This window comes from Oryctolagus cuniculus, chromosome 1, assembly GCF_051225735.1.
Source record: "Oryctolagus cuniculus isolate XC-2025 breed Fujian yellow rabbit chromosome 1, ASM5122573v1, whole genome shotgun sequence".
Lineage (NCBI taxonomy): Eukaryota > Metazoa > Chordata > Mammalia > Lagomorpha > Leporidae > Oryctolagus > Oryctolagus cuniculus.
Window position 1 is genome coordinate 70,298,273 of NC_142867.1, and position 27,999 is coordinate 70,326,271.

Below are 27,999 nucleotides of genomic sequence, written 5' to 3' on the forward strand. Positions count from 1 at the left end.
CGATTGTGTAAAGCGCCCTGAAGGGAGGCTGGGGGGAGTGTGAGGGCTGCTGGGAGGCAGGATGGGGGGAATGGGGTCAGAAATTTCGGGCAAAGAAACCCTGCCTTGAAGCCCACACCATGAGCCCCTCCTCTTCCGTACCCATGAATCCGGGCTGCTGGGACCCCGTCAGCATCCACAACGCCAGCAGGTGGGATTTCCTTTTCTTTACTAGATGGTTAGAAAAGCGAGGGGCAGCAGCTGGTCTGTTTAGGATCTGCCCCCAGCCAGCACTCGGGAGGGATGGGCAGAGGTAGGGAGGCTGGAGTCACTCTGTGCACCCCCAGACAATCTGCTCTCCACGCATGGAGCCAGTCCAGGCCCAGTGACTGGTGCTAACTCTCACAACACCTTGTGCAAGCCACAGAGGGGACAGCAGAAAAATTTCTCCGAGTGTGCTGTGGGCTGAGCAGTGGCTGGAGAATAAAAGCGTTGTCCAGGTAGGACCTTGCGTGGCAGGCCAGAAACTGGAGCCTCATCAGTGATGTGTGAGAGTGGGGGCCTGGACAATAGCTCCCCAGGAGGCTGGATGAGGTCAGGAGAGTGGAGTGGCTAAGAGCTCTCAGTGCCTGGCTCTCCCTTGATTAACCCGTCCATGGCACCCCACTGCCAACACGATGCAATTCCAGCCCTGCAGAACAAGGCACAGCTGATTTGGTCTCTGCCCTCCCAGCAAGCACCCTCCCCTCAAATCTGGCCAGATCTTTCCAGTTCCTGGATGTGCAATGCAGGCCAGACTTTGGTTAGGGGCACGGGGTTCTGGTCCCTTGCCAGCTTCCCCCAAAGCCAGGGCCCAACACCATGTCCTGGGCTGCCCTTCATCTGCACTGGTTACCCCTCTCTTCAGTACTACAGGCTGGAACCCTACTTATCTAGTTTTGCATCCCAAGGCTCCCACGACTCCTGACAGAGCTAATCCTCCTCCTTCAGCAAATATTTAATAGATGGATGCAAGGCCTGACAGCTGGACACAGGGACAAAAATGAATGTTTCACAAGGCTCACTGGTAAGCACGGGGAAGATGGGGGCAGAAGGGGAGAGGCAGGTGCAAGGGTCCAGAGCAGGAGTGGCGAACAACCAGCCTTTCGGTCATACAAGGTCTGTGCCTTGTATGGTCATTTGCTCTGGCCCTGCCAAGGCAACCGCAGGCAGGAACCGAAATACAATACATCTGTAGCAGACTACTTTTCAAGTTGATCATTTTGTAGGGCCTGCAAATGAAGTTATAAATATCTAAATGGCCCTTGACAGACAAAAGGTTCCCCACTCCTGGTCTAGATGATGGCAGAGACAGGGACAAGGAGGGCGGGCAGCAGGGGACTTGAGCCATGTTTGCAGGTGAACCTGGGAAGCGAGCACACTTGGGAGAGGTGGTGCAGGCAGACCGACCCCCAGTTTCCAGGCAGAGCAGAGTGAGACACAGTCAGGCAAGACAGGAGCACTGGTGACAGCAGGGCAGGAAATGGCGAGTCTGGTTGTACTGGCAAGGAGGCAGGGCTGCAGGCTGGCAGGGCTCCCATCCATGCCCTCGCCCCACTTCCTTGATGTACCTTCAGTAGACAAGCTGAGGTTATGCTGGCCCAGATACAGGGCTGCCCAAGGTTCAGAGCCCTCCACCTCTGCATTCACAAAACGTACAGGAGCCAACACCGCCACCCTGAAGGCTGAGGGCCAGTCTTCTCAAAGCTTCTGTGGTTGCATTTGGAGCAGACCTACCTCCCTGGAAGGATTCATCATGCACTGCTCCATGAGTGTGAGCTGGGGGGTCTAATGGTGCCACGAGACCTCCATTACATCACCTGACCCCGTTACAGGATACAGGCTACGGGAGTAGGCAAGTCCCCAGGTTTCTCCCTCGCTGTCCCATGGCCCAAATCGGAAGGCGACATGCTCACTGCTGTTTGGGGGAAAACGCTTCAGTAGCCTTCTGTACCCGGGCCTGCCTCTCACCCGTCTATACTTCCCACTCGGCTCTCCATGCCGATGCCTTCCACGGCCACCACTTTCTGTAGGGTTGCTGCGCTCCTAAGCAGAGTGGCCCCAGTACCTTGCACCCTTGAACTTTCTGTTTGCTCTCTTTCTCTGGCTGGGAGCTCCTCCCTGAGGGTCAGTCGGCATGCCTCCTCGTGTGTTCACTCTGCCGTTCTCATGCGGGGAAGTGAGTTAGCCCGCGGAACACAACCATGCAACAGGACCTGGCTCCCGGGACTCTCATCACCCAGCCACCTCATTAGCTAATCCCAAATACAGCTCTCTCCGCCCCTACTTGAAGCCCTGCTAGGGTGCCTTTCTCTTGCAAGGCATAAGACAGCTGCAAACAGCATGACGCCCTTGTGGCTAGAGCCAGGTCCCACTGGGGAAACACAGCCACGAGACTGCAAAGGGCCAAGAGGATCCTTGTTGAGCTGCATGGCCCACGGTTGTCAGTGGCGGAGGGGCCTATGCACTTGGCCAGCTGTTGTGTGGCTTCTACAGTTACTGCCTAGAGTCGCGTCTCCGGGAGTTGAGACAAAGGCGATTCCAGGAAAGCAGCCCTGTGCCACTTCTCGGGCCTCTGTCTACAAGCCACCTAATATCCTCTGTTAAATCCTGTTCTGTTCAAACCAGCCAGGATAGATTCTGTTGTCTGAAACCAAGATCCCCGCCTGAGACAGCAGCCGTCTGCGCACATGCGTAAGCCCCTTAAGAGCAGGGATTCTGCTGTGTCTTTATCTCCCCGCTGCCCAAAACAGACACAGACACTGCGCCTCACTGAGCTGGCCTGGCAGGATGCCCAAGCTAGCCAGGGCGTGGCCAGACCGGCCCTGTGGCCCGCCCAGCACTGCCTCCCAGCCCGGCTGCTCTGTGGCTCAGATCACCTGGTGTATTGCAATCTGCTGTAAAGTAAGCATCAACAAACAGGTTTTGAGTGTGGGTTGAGAGGGTTCCTTATCAGAAATGGGAAAGGACTGGTGCCCAGACAAATTGAAATGTGTTTTGTGGGTTCAGAGGCCCTTTCTGTTTCCTGCTTGGCTGGCTCTCTGCCGAGTTCCAAACAGCAGAGGGACTTCCAGATAATCAAAGTTCTCTAACCATACACAGAGCTAGGAACTGCTTTTGGTCCCCTTCCTGAACAGATGGACCAGGAGAATAGCAGAGGGAAATCAATTCAACGCTTCCTCACTGCACGACCAAAACCCCGGGATCTCAGCAGCTCTGAGTCATCAAACCTTGCACCACGCATGAACTGCCTCTCCCATGCCGCACTTTCAGCGAAGCTGGGAGGGCCGCTGTCCTGATGATGTTAGGATATCAGTCCCTGCCGAGCAACAGCAGCTAACAGCTGGGGAGTGTGGCTGGGCCGGCAGTCCTCCTTCCACCTGGAAGGAAGCATGTCTTTGCAAGCTGTCCTTGACCCGGGAGCCGGGAGGGATGGGGCAGACCTGAGATGGCTAATTTTTTTAATCAACTTGACTGGACTAAGGGATGCCCTGATAGCTAGTAACACATTGTCCTTGGACAGTATTCTGGAAGCGATGAGCTGCATCTGTAGACTGAGTGAAGAAGACAGCCCTCACCAGTGGGGGGGTGGGCACCTTCCAATGCCCTGTGGGTCTCAGTAGATCACAGAGGCTGGGGAGGGATGACTTTGCTCTCTGTCTGAGCTGCGGGGTCCACCTGCTCCTGCACTCAGGTGTGTGTGCTCCTGGTTCTTAGGCTATCCGACTTGGAATGGGACTTACACCTGCTGGCTCCTCTGGTTCTCAGGCCTTACAGTTTGGGTGAGAACTACCTCTGGTGTTCCTGGGCCTCCTGGGAACTAGCAGGGACTTCTCAGCCTCCATAACTGCAAGTGCCATAATCATTCTCTATCATTTTATCTATCCATCCATCCATCCATCCATCCACCTACCTACCTGTCTGTCCATCCATCCATGCATCCATGCATCCATGCATCCATCCATCGCCCATTTGTTGTTCGTCTGGAGCAGCCTGACCGACACAGGCCCCAAATGTCCAGTGCTATCAGGTGAGTCCTCTCTGCAGGGGCAGCTCTGGACACACCAGGACCTGATCCTCAAGTCACAGGTCAAGTGCCCAGATCCCCCTAGGTGGGATGTTATTTTCTGTGACCTCTCCTTCCCCACCTAGCTCTGTGCTCACAGGAGGTGCTCCATACACACTTTCTCAGCAGCCCGACCTTGAACAGTCCTACTGGAAAAGCAGAGCAGAAAGCCTGCAGTATGCCTGCTTTTGATCAAAACGATGGCTCTGTCCCATGAGAAACACAAACAACAAAATGAAGGGAAGTCACATCCGCCGCTGTGTGTTCTGAGTCAGACACTTTCAAAATCTGTCTACTCATGGGTCCTCTGAGGCAGCTGCTAGCATCCTCACCCTACAGATGAGAAAACTGAGGCTCAGGGAGCATCAACACAGGGCACAGGACCAGCTCAGGAGGAGGCGGGGAATCTAGGGCCCATGCTCTGCCCAGCCCACCTGCACCACTGGATGTGATGGGGCATGGATGGGACGGTGCATCACAGAGCAAGGGAACACACTGGTCCCTCTGCTTGAGATGCAAAAAGGCAACCCACAGTGAGTTCAAAGCAAACAGCACAGTGATGGCACTAACCATCCGAGGTCTCCTTGGACTTACTGCCGTGGGGCACCCTGCTGAGGGCTTCTCATTGTGAGCACATAACCCTTTGACCAGATAGCATCATCCACATCCCAGGAACGAGAAAGTCGAAGACTCTGGGTGCCCAGGTAGAAAGACAGAAAGAACAAGGCCCGGAGCGAAGTGACCACGTCAGAGCTCTCCAGTCTCCTCCCATGTCAAGGTGGGAAGGCCTGATTGCTGCAGCCATTGGATGGGGAGGAGACTAAGACATCCTGCTGTCAATCATCAAAGGCTTTACTAAAGCCAGAGATCGAATGCTCTGGTGGCCAAGTGCTGTGGCCAGGCCACCCACATTCCAACGCTGCCTCTGTTAGTTAACAGCTGTGTGACCTTTGTGTGTGATGACCTTTGCCTTGGCTTCCTCATCTTTACAATGGGCCAATGGCAGCACCTGCCTCACGGGGCAATGATGACCACAGGTGGGCCTCAAGACCGCTGTCAACAGCCAAGAAGGCAGCACAGGGCTGCCGGGTCCTCAGCACTGCCAGGACACGGACTCCACTCTAACTTTGGCCAGATATCTTCCAAGTCCATCGCTTCGTGGTGAGGAGTCTGGGCAGGAAAATCAAGGACTCCTGGTAACTATGGTGGTAAAATCAAATCCATCACAGGCCAGCTCCTCCAGAAAGCCCACCAGGATCACTCTCTCCTGCCTTGGCGGAATTCCTGGGGAAACTGACATTCAGTGAAATGAAGTAACACATCCGATGCCACACGACTGGTGAATGGCAGGATTCAGACTTGGGCCACCTGCTTCCAAACCTCAACTGCTTTGCCAGCAACAGTACAATCTTCTGTGCTGTGACACTGAGAAAGCATCAGCCTTCAATCTTAACTCAGGGCCTTTTCAAAACAAGCAATTCCATTCAGTCCTCCCCTAATATGCCTTTTGCACAGGATCTTTCTCCTTTTAAGTTTTTCTAATTTTTCTCGAGTCAGTTCGGGTAATACACATTACCCCAGAAAATCGCCCATCTTACAGGGGTTTTCAAGCATGTTAGGGCACACTACACAAGCACATTTACAATGTTAAATCACATCAGTTGCTTTATTTCCTTCTTCATTTGTTGGGTCTTTCCATTTTAATCTCAGGTGTTTTCCAGGGCCGTTTACTCGGCAGTGCACAGCATAATAAGATACACACACAAAGAATTATTTAAAAATGTTGGCCATGGGGCTGGCACTGTGGCGTAGTGGGTAAAGCCGCCGCCTGCAGTGCCAGCATCCCATATGGGTGCCAGTTCGAGCCCTGGCTGCTCCTCTTCCAATCCAGCTCTCTGCTATGGCCTGGAAAAGCAGTAGAAGATGGTCCAAGTGCTTGGGCCCCTACACCTGTGTGGGAGACCCGGAAGAAGTTCCTGGCTCCTAGGTTCAGATAGGCACAGCTCCAGCCATTGCAGCCATCTGGGGAGTGAACCAGTGGATGGAAGACCTCTTTCTCTGTATCTCACTGCCTCTCCTCTCTCTGTGTAACTCTGACTTTCAAGTAAATAAATAAATCCTTTAAAAAAAAATGCTGGCCACACTGATGCAGGTCGGTTTGAAGAGAACTCAGACGGTGGCTTCGACAGAAAACCCTGCCGCACTGAGGTGGTGTGGCTATGACAGGGGAGGACTCTCGGGTCTGACCCAGCAGAGGTGTATTGCTCTATCTGAGACAGTGATGCAGGTGGCAGGCTTTCTGGGGACCTGCAGGGAAGAAGACAGGCAGAGCTCCAGGCTCCAAGGACGCAAGCACAGAAAAGTCGGCCAGGGAGACTTGGGGAGATGGGGGAGACTAGGCAGCCAGTGGGTTGGGCCTGCACTGCTGGCTTTTCCCATGAAGGGAATCAGTCACTCCCAAGCCAGGCAGTGGACCAGGCTACCCCAGAGCCGCAGGAGCTCACCAGCAGGCTGAAGGAAGAACGTCCAGTCGAGTTGGTTGTACTCTAAAGTGCGGCTTGATAATACTTAATGCGTGGGGGCAGTGTGGAATTAAACAAGGCCACGCATGTTAGAGGCGGGCACAGTGCCCGCTGGCTATAGACCGTCAGTCCAGGATCTAGACATGTATGCACGCAGGAGACGGAAGCAGCAGGGTGTGCACACGTGTAAATGAGTGGGGGTGCATGCTGGGAGGCTGGGGGGGTGCTCAGGCACAAGCAGCCCAATATTCTAAAATTAGCCCCCACTGGGCTGATTTGTGTCATTCTTGAAAGGCAACTGGGGAGCCAAAGGGAGGAAGGGGAAGGGTGCATGGTGGGGGACCTGGAACTGCACTGTCTCCCCTCCCCCTGCCCCCAGCCCTGCCCCCAGCCAGCTCCTCCAGCACCTGGGACCGTGCAGGGCTCCATCAACAGCCCAGCAAGGGACCGCTGGCCCAAATGTCATTTGTGAGCCTTCCATTTGGGCCTCATCTCAATTAAGATCAGTTAGAAGTCAATTTCACAGTGGCTGCTTTTCTCAGATCCCTAAAAAATGATAAGTGGCAAGCAGGCACTGGCTTCTCTCAGGAGCAGGAGACATCCTCCACAGAGGCTCTGAGGCCTTGTTTATTTATTCAGATTTGATTTTAATTTGGGAAATAATGTTTGATTTTTTCCGCTGATTTCAAACGCAATCGATGTTCAGGAAGGGAAAACAGCTGTTACCTCCCCCTTACCAGGCCTGACTTTCCTCTTCTCATCTGGAAGGCTTAAATCAACACCTAATATGGAGGGCAATAGTTTCCAGAAAGGTGAAAAGAAAGAGGAAAACAATCCCCAACAGTCCTACATCCCAGAAACAGACCGCTCACAAGTCTGGTGTGTGTTCTCCCTCCCTATAATTTTTCCATAATTATTTTACATGGCTGAGATCATCCCGTGTGTGTAATTTTATAGCCTGCTTTTACACTTGACGCTATACCATAAGCATTTCCCCCTGCCGTTTAAACCTCTGTAAACATCATTTTTAACGGCTGCAAACTATTCCATTCTACAAACGAGTCATAATTGGCCTAAACCAATTCCCTGAAGGGAGCACTGAGCCGTCTCCAATCTCTCGCTCCGCTATGTTTAGCTGCTGTGATACCCTAGGCGGATACATTTTTACCTGCGTGTCAGATGATTTTCTTAGGCCAGATTCCTAGCAGCAGAATGGCTGGGACAAAGCAGTCAGTTTCCTGAGGCTCTAGGAATCCTGATGCACCCCCCTGCCCAGCACCCCAGGATCTGCCCCTTGGGCTCAGTGAGAGGGGCCTTGGTGTGGAAACAGAAGGCTTGGTCTGCTGTGCCTGAAATCCCACACCGTGGGCAGGGAAGTCAGTGCTGCACCGGGCCCTGGGACTGGGAAGGCTTTGATGCCTCTGCCTCCCTCCCCTTCCGGGGCCCCAGGAAGCCTCAGTGGATTCCTATCTCCCCCTACTCTTCTCTGGTGCTCCCCCTCTGTTTCTGGCTTCACTGTCTTTCACCGAGGGGCTCTGTGCACTCCTGGTCCCATCGCAGAGCCGGCCGGGCACAAGAGGCAGCATCTGTGAGTCTGAGGTCATTGCTAGTGCTTTCTAGCAATTTCTCCTCCTCTGCTGGAGGAGTGCGAGTGCGTGGGAAGGCTGCGGTGCGTCTGCCTTGTGGCTGAGCTCAAAAGTAGCCCCTGACAGTGGATTCTGGGTCCCTTTGGGGTGGCAGTGGTGAAACTCTCCTTTGTGCTCTGAGGTCAGCGGACCTGCCCCTGATCAGAGGGCAAGGGGGAATTGAAAACACAAACACTCCGAAGGGGAAGCCTCGTGTACCCTCCCCCTGCAGAATGAGAGGACACCCAGGAGCCTCCGTGGCAAGGACAGAGCGCTTGTCAGTAGGGAGAAGGGCTCTGAGCACCCATCATGGGGCAGGGGCGATCAAGGCAATTCTCCTAACGCATGGGACAACCAGGAGAGCTGCCTTGGTTGGGCCAGGTCATGGTCACTCAGTGGTAAGAGGCAGAGTGAGAATTCAATGTAGGACCAGATGTTGCTGGCGGCAGTGTTTCTAGAATTCCCTTGTGAATTTAGCCATGGGCCAGACACCACTGAGCTTCTGCTGAAATGCAGGGTGTGACTGGGCAGCTTGAGGGCGGGGCTCCCAGTCTGCACCTCCCACAAGCTTCCCAGTGAGGCTCCCGCTGCTGACCCAGAGCCAGCACCTTGAGCAGGGAGGCCCTCTAGGCTGCAGGTTCTCCACCTCCATCACAATCACCCAGAGAGCTCCCTAAGACACCCACTGCTGGGCCCCAGCCCCAGGGGTTCCGACTCCACGGATCTTGACAGCGGCCTGAGAACTCGCATTTTCCAAACATCCCAGGTGCTGCTGCGTTGCAGCTGGCCAGAGACCAGCACTGCCTGAGACTCCTCGGCCCACATTCTCACCCTACTGGGTGTGCGCGGAACAGCCTCAGCCTGCTCAAAGGCTGCCACTGGGGACTGCTGGGACGCAGGATTGTTCTGGTCGTGAATCTGCCAGGTCTCGGCTGTGGTGCAGGAAGCAGGGGCTGTGTGGTGTGTGTGTGTGTGTGTGTGTGTGTGTGACAAGTCCCTGAAGCCCTGTCCATCTCCCCCAGACCTAGGCAGTGATGGGCGAAGATGCAGGCAGAAAAATCCGCCATGCGGCCATCAGTTATAGGATGTTGTCTGACCCAGCTTCCTGCTGGTTGGGTCTTGGCGTTTAATAAAAAAATATATTATGACTCAGTCTAAACTTTACAGAAGTCCTTGGGGAACGTGAAATGAATCATGCTAAGCTCCTGTTATAAAACAAACAGTCATCTCGTTCACAAGCTTGTATCCGTAGCAGACTAGCGGTAGGGGTGAGGGGGAGGAGAGGCAAGGAAACCTGGGCAGGGGGCGGAATCATTGCCCAGGGCCTGTCTTAAACAACCAGTGACCTCCAGGCTGAAGGACAGCACAGTCCAGAGAGGCTGGAGAAAAAAGGCTTCTTTGATGATAGGTACACACCCTTCTAACAGAAGGTAGCCAGAGGAAGCCTTGGAGGGCACCTCCCCACAGAAGCCTTCCTTGATTTCTCCAGGCTTCTGGAGACATTTCTTCATGGCCTTTTGACTTCATCTCTGAGCATATAAATCCATCTCCACTAGTGGTCACGACTGTTGTACTGGACAGCACCTTCTGGGCTGTCTGGACACAGTCACGTCTCATCTCTAGTTGCTTCTACCCTGCATGCTGGGGTCCCTGCAGGGGTGCAGGAGCCTGCGACACCACACATTGGCCTGACTCAGTCTCCCTGTCTTTACACGAGGAGGGAACCTTGCACATCGCAACAGCCCTCACTGCAGCAGACCCAAACCAGGAAACAAGAAGGGAGGGCCTGCCTCACCAGGGTATGACCCAGCATCAAAGTGCATTGCACCCTGCACAGTCCCAGCTGGGGGCGCTCCCTGGAAGCAGAAGGTGAGCACTGCCTGTAACTGGGGGACCCGGGACTCATCAATTCCCTTCTCTGCACCTCAGTTTTTTTTTTCTCTCTTTCATTTTAAAGATGTATTTATTTATTTATTTTAAAAAGAGTTCCAGAGAGAGGGAGGAAGAGCAAGGTCTTCCATCTGCTGGTTCTTTCCCCAGAAGACCACAATGGCTAGGGCTGGGCTAATCAGAAGCTAGGGGACAGGAGCGTCATCTGGGTCTCCCACGGGGGTGGAAGGGGTCCAGACACTTGGGCCATCCTCTGCTGCTCTCCCAGGCCATTAGCAGGGAGCAGCCAGGATTTGAAATGGTGCTCCAGTATGAGATACTGGCTAAACCCACTGCACCACAGTGAGGGTCCGGCATCTCAGTTTCATTACCCTACAATCAGGGATAATAATGGAGCTTACATCAAAGCATTAGTGAAAGGGTTAAATCAGGTGTCATGTGGAAAGCACATGGCACATAACCCTTGCAAAGAGAAGGAAAAAAAGGGATCAAATAACAGAACAGATGAGTGTTCCTTCATCCAAGGGAGAGGGAGAACGTTCACAGTGCAGGGTGGGTTCTTTGAATGATTCCAGCCCGAACTCACATACACCTGCTCAGAAAGGATAAGAGAGGGGCCCAACCCAGGGACAGCACTTACAGAGCACTCAGTAACTGCAGGTTATCATTGGGGCCCTCCCCCAAACGAGCTCTGCAAGGCTACTTCACCCCATCTCAATAACCAGTGGAGATGACTTTCACCTCTAAGATTTTCTAAGTGAGAAATCTAGGGCCTCCTCGACAAGCTGGGTGGAGCTATATCCTACAAGTAAAGTTCATGAGAATAACCTGGCATTACGTGGTGAAGTGGAGGATGCCAGGCCTGGGAAGCAGCAATTCCACCCCTATGTATATCCCCACGCAGGGGCAGATGCCAAAGATACAGATAAAAATGTCCACAGCGCCGTCATTTGGAGACAACACTGGAAATAAGCCAAAGGCCCCTCACGACTGCAGGATGGAAAATTTCCAGATACTTGGGCAGTGGACTATCACAAATGAACCACCTATGGTATGGACTCTACATGATTTTTGTGAATCTTATGAACGTGGCAAGGAGCCGCGATGCCCAGACACAAAGCAGCGTGTATCACATGACTTCACTCATGTGACAAACCCAACAGGTGCAACCAAGTCCTATGGGTGGATACATGGGCTTAGATGTCGAAGCAATAAACAGCGGAAGAAGGATGAGGTTCTCAGTGTAGGTGGCAGCCTGGGGGTGGGACAGGGGAAGAGAGGACCCAAGAAAGCTTTAGGAATACCATCGTTCCTCAGTAGCTTTGGGGAAACACAATGGCTCAGTGTTTGCACTATCCCATGGCACCTAATGCAACAACGCAAATGCTACATAAACAGTTGTCCTACTATACTGTTCAGGGGAACAAGATCCCACGATGCAGTGTTTCAGAACCACATTTTTGCTGCCCCAAGGTTGGCTGAATGGGAGCCTGCAGAAGCCACGGGTAGGGAGGGCGTCTGTGGTGCTGTGATTCTGTCCTGGGTGGTGGCGATGAGCCGTTGGACGGCAAGGACAACGCCCCCTGAGGCCCTTTTCTTAGCAAACATGGTATTTCACAATTAAATATCCAACAACTCCCAAATCAACCCAAATGGCAAGGCCTGTCTCCTGGTGGGGAGACAGCGCTGATGGAGCTCCGTGCACGAGGAGAACGAGCAGGTTCCACGGCGGCGCGTGCGCAGCGGCCGGGGGCTCGGTCTCCTGCTCCGCCAGTAGAAAGCACTATTTCCACAGCCACTGCTTGCTGAGCATTCCTGGGGTTCTGATCCCACGGTGGGTGCAGTCCCTCAGCCTTCCAGCAGCGCCAACACCCAGCCGTTAGTAATTGACAGCGGCAGAAATACGCGCATGCACCCCGCATCACCCAGGCAGGCGGTGACGCAGCCAGGAGTCAATCCACTTATGTCCCAGAGCAATGTCTACAATTACCATCATGCGTCATGGCCTCCTCCTACCTCCGACTCTGCTTCTTCAGAGCCTTTTTGTTGAAACCGGAAGCCTGAGCTGAGATGCCGGAGCTCCCTGGACCCCGTGAGCACCAGAACATGCCTTTAAGGCTCCAGGTCCCTGCCTCCCCTGGCAGCAGCTCAACAGGCTGTGGAATAGCACGCGTTCCTGGCTGGTTCTTCATAGGAGGGCAGGGAACCCCATTTATCCTGATGACTTGTCCCCTGCCCCCTAGGGCGCAGGCTGATCTTTCAACTTGTTGAAGACAGAGGAGCCCAGGATGACCTGGCTCTTCCAGGGTACATGGTGACCAGGTAGAGCTTCACGAAGCTCCCCTCAAGGCTCAGTGCCTTCTGGCCCGGAGCTAACACCATCACCTTCAGCATTAAGTGTGCAAAGGTACCTGTTGCAAGGTGAGTGTTTACAAAGTCCTGGCTGCTGAGCGCACGCTCAGCGGGCGCACCTGACTCAGGGGTTCCAGCCCGGGCCCAGCAAACCCCGCCTTCTTGAGCGCTCACACAGTTTTGGGCATTAGCACCTGGCCAGCACCCGCAGTGTCAGAGCAATCCCCGGAGGGCCACTGAAGGGCGTTTTGCTGGCAGTACGCAGGAAACCTATGGCGATTCCTGCAGCAGGGTCCTCAACACCTTGGACAGAGCCCATTGTGTTGGCATGGCGATTGCAGTTATAATTCCATCCTCACACATCTTCCCGAAGATGCAAAAACAAAACTCCTGTCCTGATAGATACAGTAAAAATGAAAACTTCAAATACTATTTTTACAAAACCACACACACACACACACACACACACACACACACACCATCTTCACCGGAGACCTGTGTTATGAAGTGCACTTCACTCCATTAACTGCCATGGGAACCAAGGTATCCTCCGCTGAAATTGGCCAACTCTGTCTGCAGAGAATGTCCCCTCACCCCTTTCAGCAGGGACTTTGAATAATGGGCTGTGTTTGTTCCTTTCTGAAGAAGACGAGGCCTCCTCCCGCTCCGCACTCTGATGTGTTGCTTCCCTGTGTCAGCAGAAAGCTGAGGACAGGGAAGTGGGGGGGAGGAAGGCTAGTCTTTGGATTTCACCCTGATGAGGATGCTACCTGTGGGATTCAGGTGTTCTCACCTGATCCTGTATGGCCTCATTCTCAGCGATATTTGTTTAGCATCATTAGCACCACCCTAGCGGAAGGCGGTAACAATTATTAATCGCAAGCCCCATTTGTTTGAGTGCTTACAACAAAATCAAGAGCTTCTACCTAGCACACACCAACTGCAGGCACTATTCTAAGTGTACCATTTTGCAGTTAAGAAAACTGAGGCCCAGAGAGTTTTTTTTTTTTTTTCTTAAAAACTACTTGCTCACAGGAATGGAGCTAGCAAGCATAACAGCTCACAGTTGGACATATCCCAAAACCTAGCCCATGCATTTTCTATCACACTTCAAGCCTACCCTTTAAAAGAAAAGGCATTACAAGCCCTCAGCTAATAACTAAATCATTAATGAATAGATTGGGTCTCTAAATATTTATGGAGTCCCTGGTACATGCCAGGCACAATGCTGAGTCCTATTTCACAGTAGACCCAGCCATCTGAAACGCTTCTGAAAAACAGGAATTATGCCAGAAAGCCTCTGAGCCACCCAGACGTAACACAGCATTCACACGCTTTGTCTGTTTGAGAAACACAAACCAACTTCTTACTTTCGCTGTACACAATGTTAATAAGCTGGCCATTTAAAATGAGAGATCTGAGTTTGGATTTCTAATGAGTCTCTCTCTAGTTCTGTGGCTTTGGGGGATTTACCTAACTCCTCTCCACTGGTTTCCCTGTATTTAAAAATAAGAGTGATCTCAGGAAGTGATTTTTCAGGTTAAATCGGAGAACGTGTGTTGGGTGACTCCATGATGACGGACACACAGCATGAACTAAGTAACCTAAGTAGCTGAGGCATGACTCAGTCACCGCCTAAACACTGCACCTTGTTTCTTTGTGCTCTGCTCCGAGTGTCTTCTCGAAGTTGCCTAGAAAGCTGTTTCTGAGACTCCATGACAAGATGCAAGCCTGGGACCAAGCAGGGCGCCTGGCGCAGGGCAAGCTCTGGAACAGCATTGCTTCTGCCGGTCTCGGCGGCTTTTCTCCCACTCTAGGGCCACTGCTGTGTGGGCTGAGGTTGCCAGCCAAGGACACAGTGCAGGCAGTGCTGGGGCTAGAATCTGAATTCAGTTGGGTGCCTCTCAACTCTCCACCCAGGAACCATTAGATTGGGGGTGTTCATCCCCAGTGGGGACTTGAGCCACACATTCTCATGTCCCTGAAGGCAGCCTCACCATCCTACACTACTTTTAGCCTCTGTTAAAAAGTTCTGCTGTAACTTTGACTCTTCTGACCCACGATGCCTGTTTTCTAGGCACTGGAGAAGGCGTGATCCTAGGAAATACTGCCTTTATGAATCCCACATTAGACACAATTCAATTCCTTAATGACATCTGTGATCATGATGCCATGTCTCCTAATTGAAAATGAATAATTGAAATTCTCATTATTACAGTAGTCAATAGAAGGCAACTCTAGACAGCAACTTGCTAGGCAAAGCTGAAATTCTCAATTGCTTTTTAAATCCAATAGGTGTCTGGCTATTCAATTATTTAATGGACATGCATTTCTTTGGGCTATATCTTGAGAAGAAATTTTAAATGAAAGGACCCAATAGTGTTTTTTTTTAAAAAAAACAAAAAAAACTATGTATTAGATTTTTGGATTTGGCAATGTGGGAGATGGAATTTATGGATTTCCCTTCCCACCAAAACTACATGGAAATGAGGGGTGAAATAAAATGAGGGAAAAATAGCTAAATAAGGTAAACTTACTCAGAGATTCAAGTGAAAGAGCTGAATCTGTGTGTGGCCAAGAAGTACCTGAGATGCAGATACACACCTCAACAGTTAGAGGCTGAGGCTTTTTTTTTTTTTTTTTTTTTAATGAAGACAGAGTTAGACAGTGAGGGAGAGAGACAGAGAGAAAGGTCTTCCTTCCACTGGTTCACCCCCCCCCCCCCCCACCTTGGCTGCTATGGCCAGAGCTACACCGATCCGAAGCCAGGAGCCAAGTGCTTCTTCCTGGTCTCCCATGCAGGTGCAGGGGCCCAAGCAAGAGGCTGAGGTTTTAATACCTCTGTAGGAGAAAGAAGACTGACCCAGGGCAAGGGAGGCAAGGAGTTAGAACTGAGTTCCGAGACCCCTGTAGGGGATGGGCTTTGGAAGCCACGCATGAGAGCTCTGACCATTCTGTCCTACAGGAGGCCAAGACACTTGCTTCTTCTAGAAAAAATAAACTTAGCCCATGATATTAAAAAATAAAAAACTCAATCCTATAAAATATGTAAGCATGAAGCCCAAATTTATACCACCAATGGATTACTGAAACCCTAAGCCACAACATTAATGTACAACCAGGCCGAAGACCAGTGGAACCTCCATGATTGGTCAAATGCAACACAAAATAACTGTAGATCCCATAGGGGCACTTCCATAACTATGAACATATGGAAAGTCCATTGGAAAAATAAAAGAACAAGACAACAAAAACCACACCTCCTGATGATGAAATTACAAAAAAATTACAAATCTCTCAAGAAAACACCCCAGCAGCAGGCACAGTAAGGAGCCTTAACATCCCTGAAATACTAAAGTAATCTGATAGATTACAAATTTATTTAAATGAGCAAAAAGATAAAATGAAGGAATAAATATCATATTAATAGAACAAGACTATGTTCTTTTAACTAGGAAAAAATATAGGTGGGTTTCAAAAACAACCAAATAAAACTTGAGAAATTTAAAAAAAACAGCCACTAAAACTAAAATTCAGAGGCTGAATGAAACTACAGATTAAGCACAGCTGTAGGGAGATTTAGGGATCTCAAAAATAGATTGGAGGAAATTTCCCATAAAGTAATACAGGGAGCAGATGGAAGACATGACAAAAAAAAAAAAAAAAAAAAAAAAAGGAGGCTAACTCTGAAGACCCAGTCTACAATGAAGGGAAATTTCAAAAGGCGAGAACAAGGGAGGAGAAATACAGAAAGAGATAATACCTGAAAATGTTCCCAAATGGGCAAATGGCATAAAACCCTGGAATTATAGCAGCAATGGCAAAATCATAAAATCTCTGAAGCTTGGCTTTCTTTCATTTTCTTAAGTGGGTCAATCTTTAGGAAGCAAAAGAGTAAAGAAACAAAGAGAAGCCATGGATGGAGAGCAGCAGACTTAGCAGTCATCCCTGGAAAGAAGGCACTGCCATGCGGTTCTATTCCTTGGTGTGTCAACCAGAGGAGTAGAGGCATTAACAGGGGCCATAAACTCTATTTAGTGGCAGGCTGCATTACTGCTCCCAATTCCTCACCCTTCACCTCATGCCCTCTGCCCTGGAGTGGTCACTACTTCCTACTGAAGGTGGAGTGTGTTTTCCTACACTACTAACATTAGGCTTGGCCAAACCTATGCCTTTGGCCAATGGGACGTCAGCAGATGTGATGCAAGGAAACACTTGGACCAGGTATTCACCATGGAGCGTGCCCTCCCCCTCTGTTGCCATGCCATTGTCATGCAAAGAATATGCCAAGCTCCCCCCTTGCAGGAGGAGAGACTGAGGGAAAAGGCCTGGATCCAACTTGCAGATTGGAGCCAAACCCAAGTGAGCCCAGTTTAGATCAGCTGAGTTCCAGACACCTACACAGGACAACACTATTATTATTATTATTTTTTGACAGGCAGAGTGGATTGTGAGAGAGAGAGACAGAGAGAAAGGTCTTCCTTTTGCCGTTGGTTCACCCTCCAACGGCTGCCACGGCTGATGCACTGCAGCTGGCGCACTGCGTTGATCTGAAGGCAGAAGCCAGGTGCTTCTCCTGGTATCCCATGCAAGTTCAGGGCCCAAGCACTTGGGCCATCCTCCACTGCACTCCCGGGCCACAGCAGAGAGCTGGCCTGGAAGAGGGGCAACCGGGACAGAATCCGGCGCCCCAACCGGGACAAGAACCCGGTGTGCCAGTGCCGCTAGGTGTAGGATTAGCCTATTGAGCCGCGGCGCCAGCTGACAACACTATTATTGTTTTAGGTACTGAACTCCCAAGTGGCTTATGAATGCAGCATGATTGGAACACTTACAGGTAAGGACAGTCAAAGGCTCTAAGGAATAATGTATGCACCTTGACAAAATGGAGGAATCTGGAAAACATCATGCTGAGCGAAATAAACCAGTCCCAAAGGGACAAATTTCATATGTTCTCCCTGATCTGTGACAACTAACTGAGCACCTAAAAGGAAGCCTGTAGAAGTGAAATTGACATTTTGAGAAGCAATGACTTGATCAGCCCTTGTCCTGACTGCTGAGGAACAGTTTATTATTTTATTTTTTTACTATTTTCTTTTTCTACTTAATACCACTGGCTGAACTCTTAACACAGAATTATTCATAGGTGTTTAAATCCAATTGAAAATAGATCCCAGTAAAAAATAAGCGTGGGAATAAGAGAGAGAGGAGCTGTACAGTTAGGACACATTCCCAGGGACTTACCCTAAGGGTAAAGTTAAAAACTTGCCATGGAACTCCAAAGCCTATTAAGCTGGGTGGTAGTTGTGGGGAGCAACTTGGACTAGACTAAGTTACTGGAATTAAGACTTATTTTATGCATCTGTTCTCCCACAATATGGCGCTGGGAGAGGAGGAAACAGCTTCTACACAGCTGCCTCCAGTTCAACCAATAAACAGCAGGACCTGCTCCTGATTGGAGGAGAGCAGCATACTCGGCGTGTGGGTAGCACAGTTGGGATTGGTGGAAGAGGACTATAAAGGAGGAGAGAGACAACATGCACCAGAGAACATCTATCTGAAGGAACACCTGTGCAGCCCCCGAGAGAGCCGGCCGGCAGTGTGCCGCTCCCCTGCGGAAGTGGGGAAAGTGGCAGGGGGAACCGCCCTTCCACGAAGGTGGAAGGGACGGTAGCCAACCCGGGAAGAACCAGCAGCAAACCCGGGGAGGGCCGAACAGACAAAAGAACAGCGCAGGGTCCTGTGTCGTTCTTCCGCGAAGAGGGGGAGCGACATAATGGTGCCGTGACTCGGATATGAAACCTAGGCAGGGTTTAGTGTCGTTCCTCCATAAAGAGGGGGAGCGACAGTAGTAATGCCATTTTTCATGTTAAAGTGATCATTTTAAGTGTGTAACTGATCATATAAGATAGGAATAAGTGTCAAAGGGATCACATAAATAAGATCAAGTATTTGGTAATAACAATAGATAGAATTAAAAAGGAGAGAATGATCCAACATGAGAAGCAGGCCACACAGCAGATTCATAGAATGACAAACACCCTAAAAAGCACTCTGACCTCAGAATCAGCCCTTAAGGCTTGTAGATCTGGCTAAAAAGCCTGGAAGAGCATTTCAGGCATGGAAAGCCAAGACACTGTGGCAAAAAAAAAAAAAAAATAATAATAATAATAATGTTCTACATGAAGGATCTCTATGAGTGAGATCCCAGTAGAAAGAAGGGGCTATCCAAGAAGGAGGTACTTTTCTCTGAAGGGAGGAGAGAACTTCCACTTTGATTATAGCCCCGTCTAAATACTGATGGAGTTTGTGGACTCAAAAGGCTTCCATAGCCTTGGCAGCTCATGACAAGAGCCTTGGGTTATCACTGATGTCATAAATAAAGAGTTTTAATTGTTAAATCAACAACAGGAGTCACTGTGCACTTACTCCCCATATAGGACCTCTGTCCTTAATGAGTTGTACTATGAGAATTAACTTCAAAACTTGTCTTCAAACAGTACTTTTTACTTTGTCTGTGTGTGTGCAAACTGTTGAAATCTACTTAGTATAGAGTTGGTCTTCTGTATATAATTAAAAATGAATCTTAATGAAGAATGGGATGGGAGAGGGAGTAGGAGGTTGGATGGGAATGGAGGTGGGAGGGCGGGTATAGGGGGGAAGAACCGCTATATTTGTAAAGCTGTACCTATGAAATTTGCATTCATTAAATAAAAATTTTCTAAAAAAAAAAAAAAAAAAAAAAACAGAAGAAAAATAATGGATGCACCTTGCCCGATGTTATAGCAGTGCCAAGAACTGAGGCTGAGTATGTCTGTAGAGCCCAGGCTTGTAACCTCTGCACCGAGCTGCCTCTCAGCAAGCATGCATTGCATAAATGGACAAATGAGTAACAGTCTGCCTGCTGGGGCGAGAGACAGCCACTGCGCTCATCCCGATTCACACTCAGGGTATGACCACCATAAGGCCCAGGCCAACTCATCACTGGTCCTGAAGAGGCTCATTTTCCTTTTACAGCATCTACTGCACAAAGGCCCTTCCCAGGAAATGAATCCCCTTCACGCCGGCCAGAATCCCAGCCTGTCAGCCTCATTGGCACGCTGCTGATCTTCACGGTCCAGCAGCTGTTGTCCAGGATGTGACCCCAGAGGTTCGCAAGAGGCAGTCAGCAAGGCCCTCATCTAAATGGACGGCACGGGGTCCCACAGCTGAGCTGTATCCCGGTGCCCGGCGCTGAGCAGCTGCTGGAGCATGGGCTGGGATTGGCACGGCTCCCCCTCTGAACCAATGGGAGCCTGAAGAATTAATCGCCTTGTTCTGCTTGGGGTGGGAACGACAGACCACTCTGTGGTGAGGCTACAGAGGGCTCCCTGTTCAAGCGGGTGACAAAGACGGTTAGGCCCTCCTGCCTTCCCCTCTGATGTGCCATCTCAAAAATCAACCGAAATCAAATGCATGGCAAAATTTAAATTCCTGAGATTTGAATCCTGCTTTTGATTGCCAAAAACACTTCAAACCTGATTTTCAATCCAGTAGGACAAAGCAGACAAAGGATATGAACATTCTATTCCATTCTGGGAAGTACAAACACAAACAACTCATAAACATATGAAAAGATGTTTGGTCCCATGGAGAATGAAACAAGCATAGATCAAAACAACCAAGAAACACCGGGAGTTTTCCTATCATGTTGGTGAAAATGGAAAAGGAGTTATCTCGGCAGCAAGATTAAAGGCTATTTTTGCTTTGCTTACACTGATATATGTTAAACATCAAATAAATGGGGCAACTTAGTATATTACTAAATGTTCACTACAGTGTGTTCAAGTGCCCTGAAGGGGAGGTGATGGGGAAGCCACTGAGGCTCCGAGTGGCAAGGAGAGTGCTGCACACACAGGTGGGGGCAGCTCATGTTAGGGAAAAGGGAAAGGACCCAGCAGGCAGGATTGTTGGCGTGAGCTCAGTGACAGGTGTCTTTGGCCCTTAGTTGTTCGGCCCTGAGCATAATCAGAGAAAGAAGAGACTGGGGCTTGGGAGGTAGGAGGAGAAGGTGAAGGCCAGGGTAGAACAGATGCAGCCTTGAAGGCTGTGAAGGGGGCAGAGGCAAAGTCCTCCCGGTGCCAGAAGGGCCTTGTGCACCTGCCAGGTGACAGGGAGTGGCAGGCATCCCAGGGCAGCTGTGAGAGGAGCCCAGAGAGAAGACCCTGCTGGGTGGCAGGAGCATGGGCTGCAGCCCCCATGGTTATAGGAAAGTGCTGGAGGCCATGATGGGGGGGTGCATGGCACCACTGCCCTCAGAGTCGGCAAGTTGAGGCAGGAAAGTGAAGGCGCCTGTTCCTCTGCAGCTCAAGTGCCCAGGTTTCCTTTCTTATAGGACTAGGGGCAGCAAGCACAAGTGGCCCCTCTATCTCCTTTACCCCCTGGTGCCCACAGGGAGGATGTGGGATGCCCAGTGGGATGCTGAGCCCGTCTGCTTGGTCTGGCCCCTCGTGCTTCTGCCACCTCACTCGCAGCTCACACAGGTCCCCACGGGCCTGCAGCTGGGCATCCCAGGGAGCCCAGGCCCTGCCAGTAGAAGTTCCTGTGCACGCAAAGAATCTCAAAGGTTGACCTGCTTCACCTGGTCGGAGACGGCTGCACCACAGAGGTTCATTTGACTCTAGCAGAGCAAGTGTAAAATAAAATTAATTAATGCAACAGCATTCAGCCCCTGACACAAGCACCACAGATGGGCACTCGGCAGAGGTTTCATACCAGCAGGGAGAGGGAACACCAATACAAGAAATGCACAGAAAATCAACATTCAAGATCCTTTGTTCTTTCTTCCCGTGTCAGCTTCATCCCCAGCATGCCTTTGTGAGGACCCGGAAGGAAGGAATGATCAGATTTATTCAATCTTTGCCTCCACCCCTCATCTGATCAAGGTGAAGGTGCTGATCAGGGAAGGCACAGAAGCAGCCTTGCCCTTGTCAGAACAGCGCCGGGCTGGGTCATCTGCACCTGCCCTTCCAGGCCCTGCTCTCCCGTGTCTCATCCGCTCTCGCTGCAGGTGGCTGCGCTTTCAAAGACGGCGTCAACGGAATTCCTCTACTTCTGGCTGAGTTCAGCCCGGGGAGGCCCCAGTCTCAGAGGGCAGGAGGAGAGAGACCAGGGTATTCATCCCCAAGTCTTGCCTGCAGGGCTGTAGCGTGGCAGTGGCGACCCTCAGGCTCCACCCAGCATTGCAGCTCTCCCTCAGTCACTACTGCCCTGCCTTCGCCCCCAGGCCTAGGTGCTGGTGACAGCCCCTGCTTAGCTAATCCTGGGGTATCCCTACTGGCTCCCTGCAACCGTGCCTGCCTCTCATCAGCTCCCCTCAGAAACTCTATTTGGGGGGTGCCATCAGTTTCCCCACACATTTACTGCCTCATGCTGTGTCTTCCTTTCCCAGAGGCATAGAGCGCTTCCAAGAGGGGAACAGACACGCCTTAGGTCACACCACTAGGAGTTGGCAGAATCAGGACCTCCAGCCAGGACCACCCTGCACTAAAGCCTGGGGACCTGGCAACTGCATGACGCCACTGGAAAACCAAAGCTGTCAGTAAGAATTTGCAAAATGCTACCAACGGCAAAAGGGCCATGTGAGAATTCAACGTCAGGGTTGGAAGGATTCACAGGCTGGGTCTTTAAGACTGCCCGTGACCACATGGCCTGGATGCAGTAGGAGTCCGGCCTTTTGTCAATCACTGGGTCTCTCGGATTCCAACTTCTAAAGGTCTGGCCTCAGCTGGGGCTCCTGAACCTGACTCTGTCCAAGGCCAGCTTCTGATGTCATGGCTTAGGAGTGAGGCAGAAGCTCCGTCACATAGCGAACCAGTCCTCTGTGTGCTCAGTCCTCCCCTCACCTGCACGCTTACTCTGTCCCCAGGCTCTACGGAGAGGCCCGAATGAGCAAGACACGGCAGGAAACCCACGGAGGGTGGAGCGTGAGCATCTGGATGGTCCCGCATGGACCAGCATCAGTGGCAAAGGCTTCCTAGAGAAAGTAATTCCTGAGCTGCATCTTAGAAGGGGAGCAGGAGCTGGCCTGGCGGGGTAGGAGAGACCCAGCAATGAGTGAGGACGGGGGCTCTCCAGGCAGAGGTGACTTGAGCAGGGGGCACGTGTGCAGAGAAGGCCAGCAGCCTGGCATTTCTGAGCGTGGGATGTGCCTAGGTGTTAGGAGCCGGGCTGGGGGCATCACACAAGCACCAGCCATGGTGGCCTCACTCAGTATACTCAGGAATCAGAGGACCCAGGCCACCATGGGGAGACTGGGGCCCAGGCTCCAGGCCAGCCTAGCAGCCTCTAGACATGGATGTGCTATTGCCAAGAGCTCTTAGTTTGCTCCTTAAGGAACTTGTTTTTACCATTTTCAAACTATTCGGAAGTGAAATGAACAGTTCAGTGAACTCCTACAGACCCACCACTCAGAATGCCATTCCTTCCTGTCCTTGGTTGTAGGTCAGGATGGGTCCCAGTGCCCAGAGCTCACCAAGCCTGCAGGTGCATGCAAGCGTCCTCAGCTGCAGCAGGTGCTCCCTGCAGCCTGAGAACAAGGACAAGCAAACGCCGAGCCGCTTGCTTCTGTTCACCTGCATCTTGGAAGGGTGGAGGGTGAGGGGCCCAGAGCTATTACAATGAAAGTGATGAAGTAGAAGTCACTGACACGTGTGTTTGACACGTGGGCTCCCAAACCATCTACCGGGCAGGCTGACCCCCGGCCCCGCCCCCAAGGAGAGGTTCCTGGAGTTTTAAAAGCACACAGGCTGCCACACAGGGGCCCTGGCAGAACCCCCACCTGCCCCGTCACGACAGAGCTGTTAAGAAGGGAAATTTCCAAAGCGAACTCGAGACCAGAGAGCATCCCGCCTCCACAAATGCTCTCATTAGGAGTCATTGCGGATAATGTGGTTTTGATTAGAAGGGCTGAGAAACTGACAAGTGTTCAAGAGGCTTTGTCACCTGAGAAGCCACCAGCAGGGTGGGCACAAGCAGCCTGCAGACGGTGTACCGACTCAGGTGGAGGACTTCCAGCCTTCATCCTTCAAACACCTGGGAGGGCAAGGCTCGCTCGATCCATGGTCCCAACTGGGCGAATGGAAAATTTGGTGTCATTCGCCTTATACTGGAGAAGCGATGGGAAGTGGGGATGCATGTGACATGCCAAGGGAGAAACAGGCGTGTTTATCAGTGACTGATGATGCAAACTGGACAAATTGCATAACCTTTCTGAGCCTTGACTTCCTTGCGTGTAAAACGGAGACAACTACAACCTGCGACCTAGCAGGTGCACCTCCATGCACGCGGGTACAGAGGGCCTGATGGACACACGACGCTCAGAAGGCATTCCTTCCTTCCGTTTGCCCGTCTCCCCAAGCTAGGCGGCCATGGAGCCTCCACGAGAACCCTAGTCTTGTGAGTCCAAAGCCCGGTCCCTTCGACAACTTGACACAACTCTCACTCTTCATCAGTAAACACCAGGGCAGGGTTTTATTCCAGAAGAGTCAAGTCTGCAATAAGCAAAAGTGTCCTTGAACTTGTAATACAGCAGTCTCCCAATGTGAGAAGTTCCTGCCTGCCTCTCTGAATGCTATCAGCCTCCTGCACCAGGGAATCTTTATTGACAGTGAATCCACAAAACACCAACAGACAGCCAGGCTTCCGAGTACATCACATAATCCCTGTCTGCTAACGCAGCCAGTGGCTTAGGCCGTCATTTCAACCAGAGAGGCCCAGGCAAAGGTGTTTGTCTCTTTTCAAGCAAGAGCTCCCCCACAAGCGCCTCTGCTTACCAGAATGAGGTGTTTGCCATTTATTCATGCAAGCCGCCCACTTCTCCAGGCAGGCAGCTCATTGTCATGCTCATCTGAAGAGAAACAAGCCAAAGCCAGCAGTCAGAAGCTGAGTTTCAGTCCTGTCTCCATCAACGATGAGCTGTGTGGCCAGGGACGGTTTCTTTACTTCTCTGGTCCATTTCAAAATTCTGAGGATCAACCTTTTCTGGTCCACAAGTGCAAATCTAACTCCACAGGGTGCTAGACCACGTGCTGAGTGTGGGATGAGCTCCCAGTTCTGACATGAGTCGGAGGGTGTTCCTAGGACAGACATAGGCGATCAACAAGAGGATGGCCCAAAGCGCCGTCTGGCCAGTTATACACATCTCTAGACTACTTTGCACAGCTTGCTAAGGATCAAGTAAGATACGGGATGTGAAGAATAAAGTGTTATCCAAAGTTACTAGTATCCATTCATCTATGTGTCCATTCCTGTGCTCTTTCACCTACCTATCTACTCAACAGAAAATATTTCATGAGTGTCTACTATGTGCTAGTAGGCATTGGACATACACCAGTGAACTGGATCCATAAAGATGCTCGCTCTTTTGGAATTTACATTCTAGTGAAATTCACCAAACCATCCTCCCCACCTATTCATCCATTCATTCATCCACCCATCCATCCACCTATCCACCCACTCACCTGTCCACCAGTCCGTCCATCCATCCACCCATCTACTTACCCATCCATCCATCCTTCCTTCCTTCCATCCATCCACCATCCATCCATCATCCATCCATCCACCCACCTGTGAATTCAACCACCAAGCATTCATTAAGTACCTCTTTGATCACCACTGCACTGAGCGCTAGGAAGGAACTGAGAGAGACACAGACCCACCCAAGCATTGCCTGTTGTTGCCGTGCACTGTGGTTCCCCCAGATGGGTTGACTGTGCGTTCTTACAGACAAGATCACTGGGCCCTGAGCCATCCCTCTACGCCCTGCCTTTAAACCCAGCATTTAAACTGCTCTGTGGTGCAGGAAACAGCTAAGGATCCAATTAGTGAGCGTGTGGGCACTACCAACGAGAGGACAGTGGGTGGCTGAGGGCAAGTGGTTTTATGTGAAGAGTTGCACATTTTTTGCTGAATGAACAAGTATTATGCCTGACACATAGCTGTGCAACTGTTTCTCAAGTGAAAGCAGATACTGTTGTGACACTAAAATATAACTTCCCTTCCGGGCATCCCTGAACAGAGAATAACTTTCAATCACTATGAAACATCCGAGACAGGATGAGGGTGAGGTGAAGGAAGCTACAAAGGTGAAAATTTAAGGAGGCACTGATTTCCGAGTGCTTGTCCTGCAGCAGTACACCCCTGATTGTGAGTGTGTCCTTAAATCTGACTCTGGTCCAATGTTATGTGACCTCTCACATGTCAACATCATCACCAGTACACCCAAAGCGGCCCTTTAATGCACACATTCCCAGTACCTGTAAATGTGCACACATTACCTTACTCAGCTTTCACAGTCACCTGCCCTAGGAGACAGGTCTGAGCCGCATTTTCCAGGGGTGGACGCTGAAGCTAATGAGGGCATACAACTTGCAGAAGGTCACAGAGGACCATGATGAAACCCATGGAACCCAGGTCTGCCCGTCTCCTGACAGAGCCCCTCAAGGGCAGGGGATCCGCCTGGTTCTGCCTGGCAGCTCAGTGTGCAGTGCAGAGCCTGCTCTCAGAGGCACAGGATCAGGGATTCGGCGAATCACTCTTAGCTTTAGTTGGCTCCCTTCTCTGTTCTCAAACAGCATCACTTTGGGCTTTCACTGAAGGCTCCCCAAGGCTGCCCTTCCCTGATACCAGAGGGCCCCTCACTCCCTCCCCGCGCCCCTTCAGACGGATCTGAAGCATCTCCTGGGCTGCATGCTCAGAGACCACTTGGCTCTCTGTGCCTCTCTCAGGTAACCCCAAGGACAACTCGGCTGGGCAAATGATGCTTCACAAAGCTGGACTTTTCTTCTCCTTGGAAGCAGAGGAAAAGACAGAGGAGAAACTGAGATGGCTTAGAGGGAGCAGTTTAGTCAACATGCTGTCAGCTGGGCTCTAAAGTGACAATAATTGAATGACAGTCTGCCACAGGCACGGGGCGGGCCATTCTGTGGCATCGGCCTCCAGGTGTGGACAGGGAAGCTGGGTAGTGTGTCCTGTGCGACCTCAGCTAGGCAGAGGAAACTCCCCAAGCAGTGTCTTCCCCAGGGCTGGCCCTGAGTGCACGCCAGTGCCATACCTGGCAGTGAACCTGTGCATGGGAGCTGGGCTGACCCTGCAGAACTGCTTTCATAGAGGAAGCTGGAGGAACTCGTGCCCACCGACCTATACTGAGCCCTGTGCCAGAGGCTGCAGAGTGGAATTAACCAGGCACCCACTCTGCTCTGGCTCTCCAGGTCTGTGGCTGTGGATCTTCCCAGCTAATGCAAACCATGAAACCAGGAAGCAGTGGACTGGCAGCGGCATGGTGTGGGTGTGTGTGTGTGTGGGTGTGTGTGTATATCTGGGCTTCTTTGTGGGGTGATGAAAATGTCTGAAAACCAATTGGCTTGGCTTGGGCCTGAGCACCTGCCCTCTCTAGCCCTTAGCACTACCTGGAGGCTCCTGCCAGTGAGCCCTGGTACTTCCCACTCTCCAGTGCGAATGGGTGTAGGCACGGAGAGAGCTGTGGGCACAGAACAAGCCGGGCCACAGTCATTTCTGGAGGGCCTTTTCTTTCGGAAGAGGGGCACTCGGGGCTTGAGAATGAAGCTGTTTGAAAAACACAGATCCTGATCAATGAAGCCAGAACCTTCTTCCTCTGCGGCCTCTCACATTCCCCCCTGATGCCCAGAGACAAATACTCAGGCAGGCTTCAGAGTTCCTCCAAAGAGAGATGTCACGCTGCCAACATTTGGATCCTTAGAAGATCTGGATGGAGGCAAGCGAGTCACAGGCGAAGCCTGTGGGGACGCTAGAGGGGCCCGTGGGGGAGTAGGAGTCCACAGCCCTGCAAGGATTTTCTTAAATTTTGGGAAAACAAAACTCGTCTTCGGAAAGATGCCTTTTTCTGCAGGCAGACACGGCAGGGGGTGGAGGGGTGAGGCCATAAACCTGAACACTGGTGTCATGACAGGAACCTGGCCAGCATCTGCCGAGACCTGACGGGGCCCCAGCTCTGCCCTCGACAGTGGAAAGTCTTGGAGACTCAATCTTCTCACTCACAAAATGGGTCCGAGCATGCCGCCTGCCTGCCTGCCTGCCTGGGTGGAGAGAGCCGAGAAGGCTAGCACAGGATTTATGGGCAGGCCTGCCATGTTCTTGCATGAGTCCTGGTCAGAGCGGGCCACCATGGAGCTGACCCCTCAAACTTGACCTTTCTGTGAAAATGTCCAGATGCAGCAAAAACCATCTGGCGGCAGGGAGGGAGCCCCCAAGGAAGTGGACGCCAGCCCTGAAGACGAGATTTCTGCCCCTACCCCTGGCCAGAACTGAGAACAGATTTTCCAAGTGTCAGCTGCTCGTGCCAGCTACCTCGCCTGCTGCTTTGAAGACCCTCCCTTGCCCGCCCCAGCTCCTCACTGCCCCAAGAAGAGATGCTGTGGCAATGAGCCCTCAAGACCTAACTCGGCAAACAATTTTCAAAGGACAGCACAGGGCAGAAGTGCCTGGAGCTGCAGCTTTGGTTGAAAGG

The 27,999-nt window shown here is 51.4% G+C and overlaps 1 protein-coding gene across 24 annotated transcripts in view; it reads right to left on the reverse strand.

Moving 5' to 3' along the window:
• TENM4 (teneurin transmembrane protein 4) overlaps window positions 1-27,999 on the reverse strand; it is a 1,939,017-nt gene that overhangs the window by 539,506 nt on the left and 1,371,512 nt on the right. For 6 of the 24 annotated variants that reach the window (XM_089331772.1, XM_051821846.3, XM_051821922.3 and 3 more), the window contains one exon: window positions 24,287-24,589. The exons of the other annotated variants lie outside the window; for them this stretch is intronic. In XM_089331772.1, coding sequence (XP_089187898.1) covers window positions 24,287-24,314 — 28 coding nt within the window. In that variant the 5' untranslated portion in view covers window positions 24,315-24,589. The remainder of the gene's footprint in view (window positions 1-24,286; window positions 24,590-27,999) is intronic. 24 annotated transcript variants of the gene reach the window in all.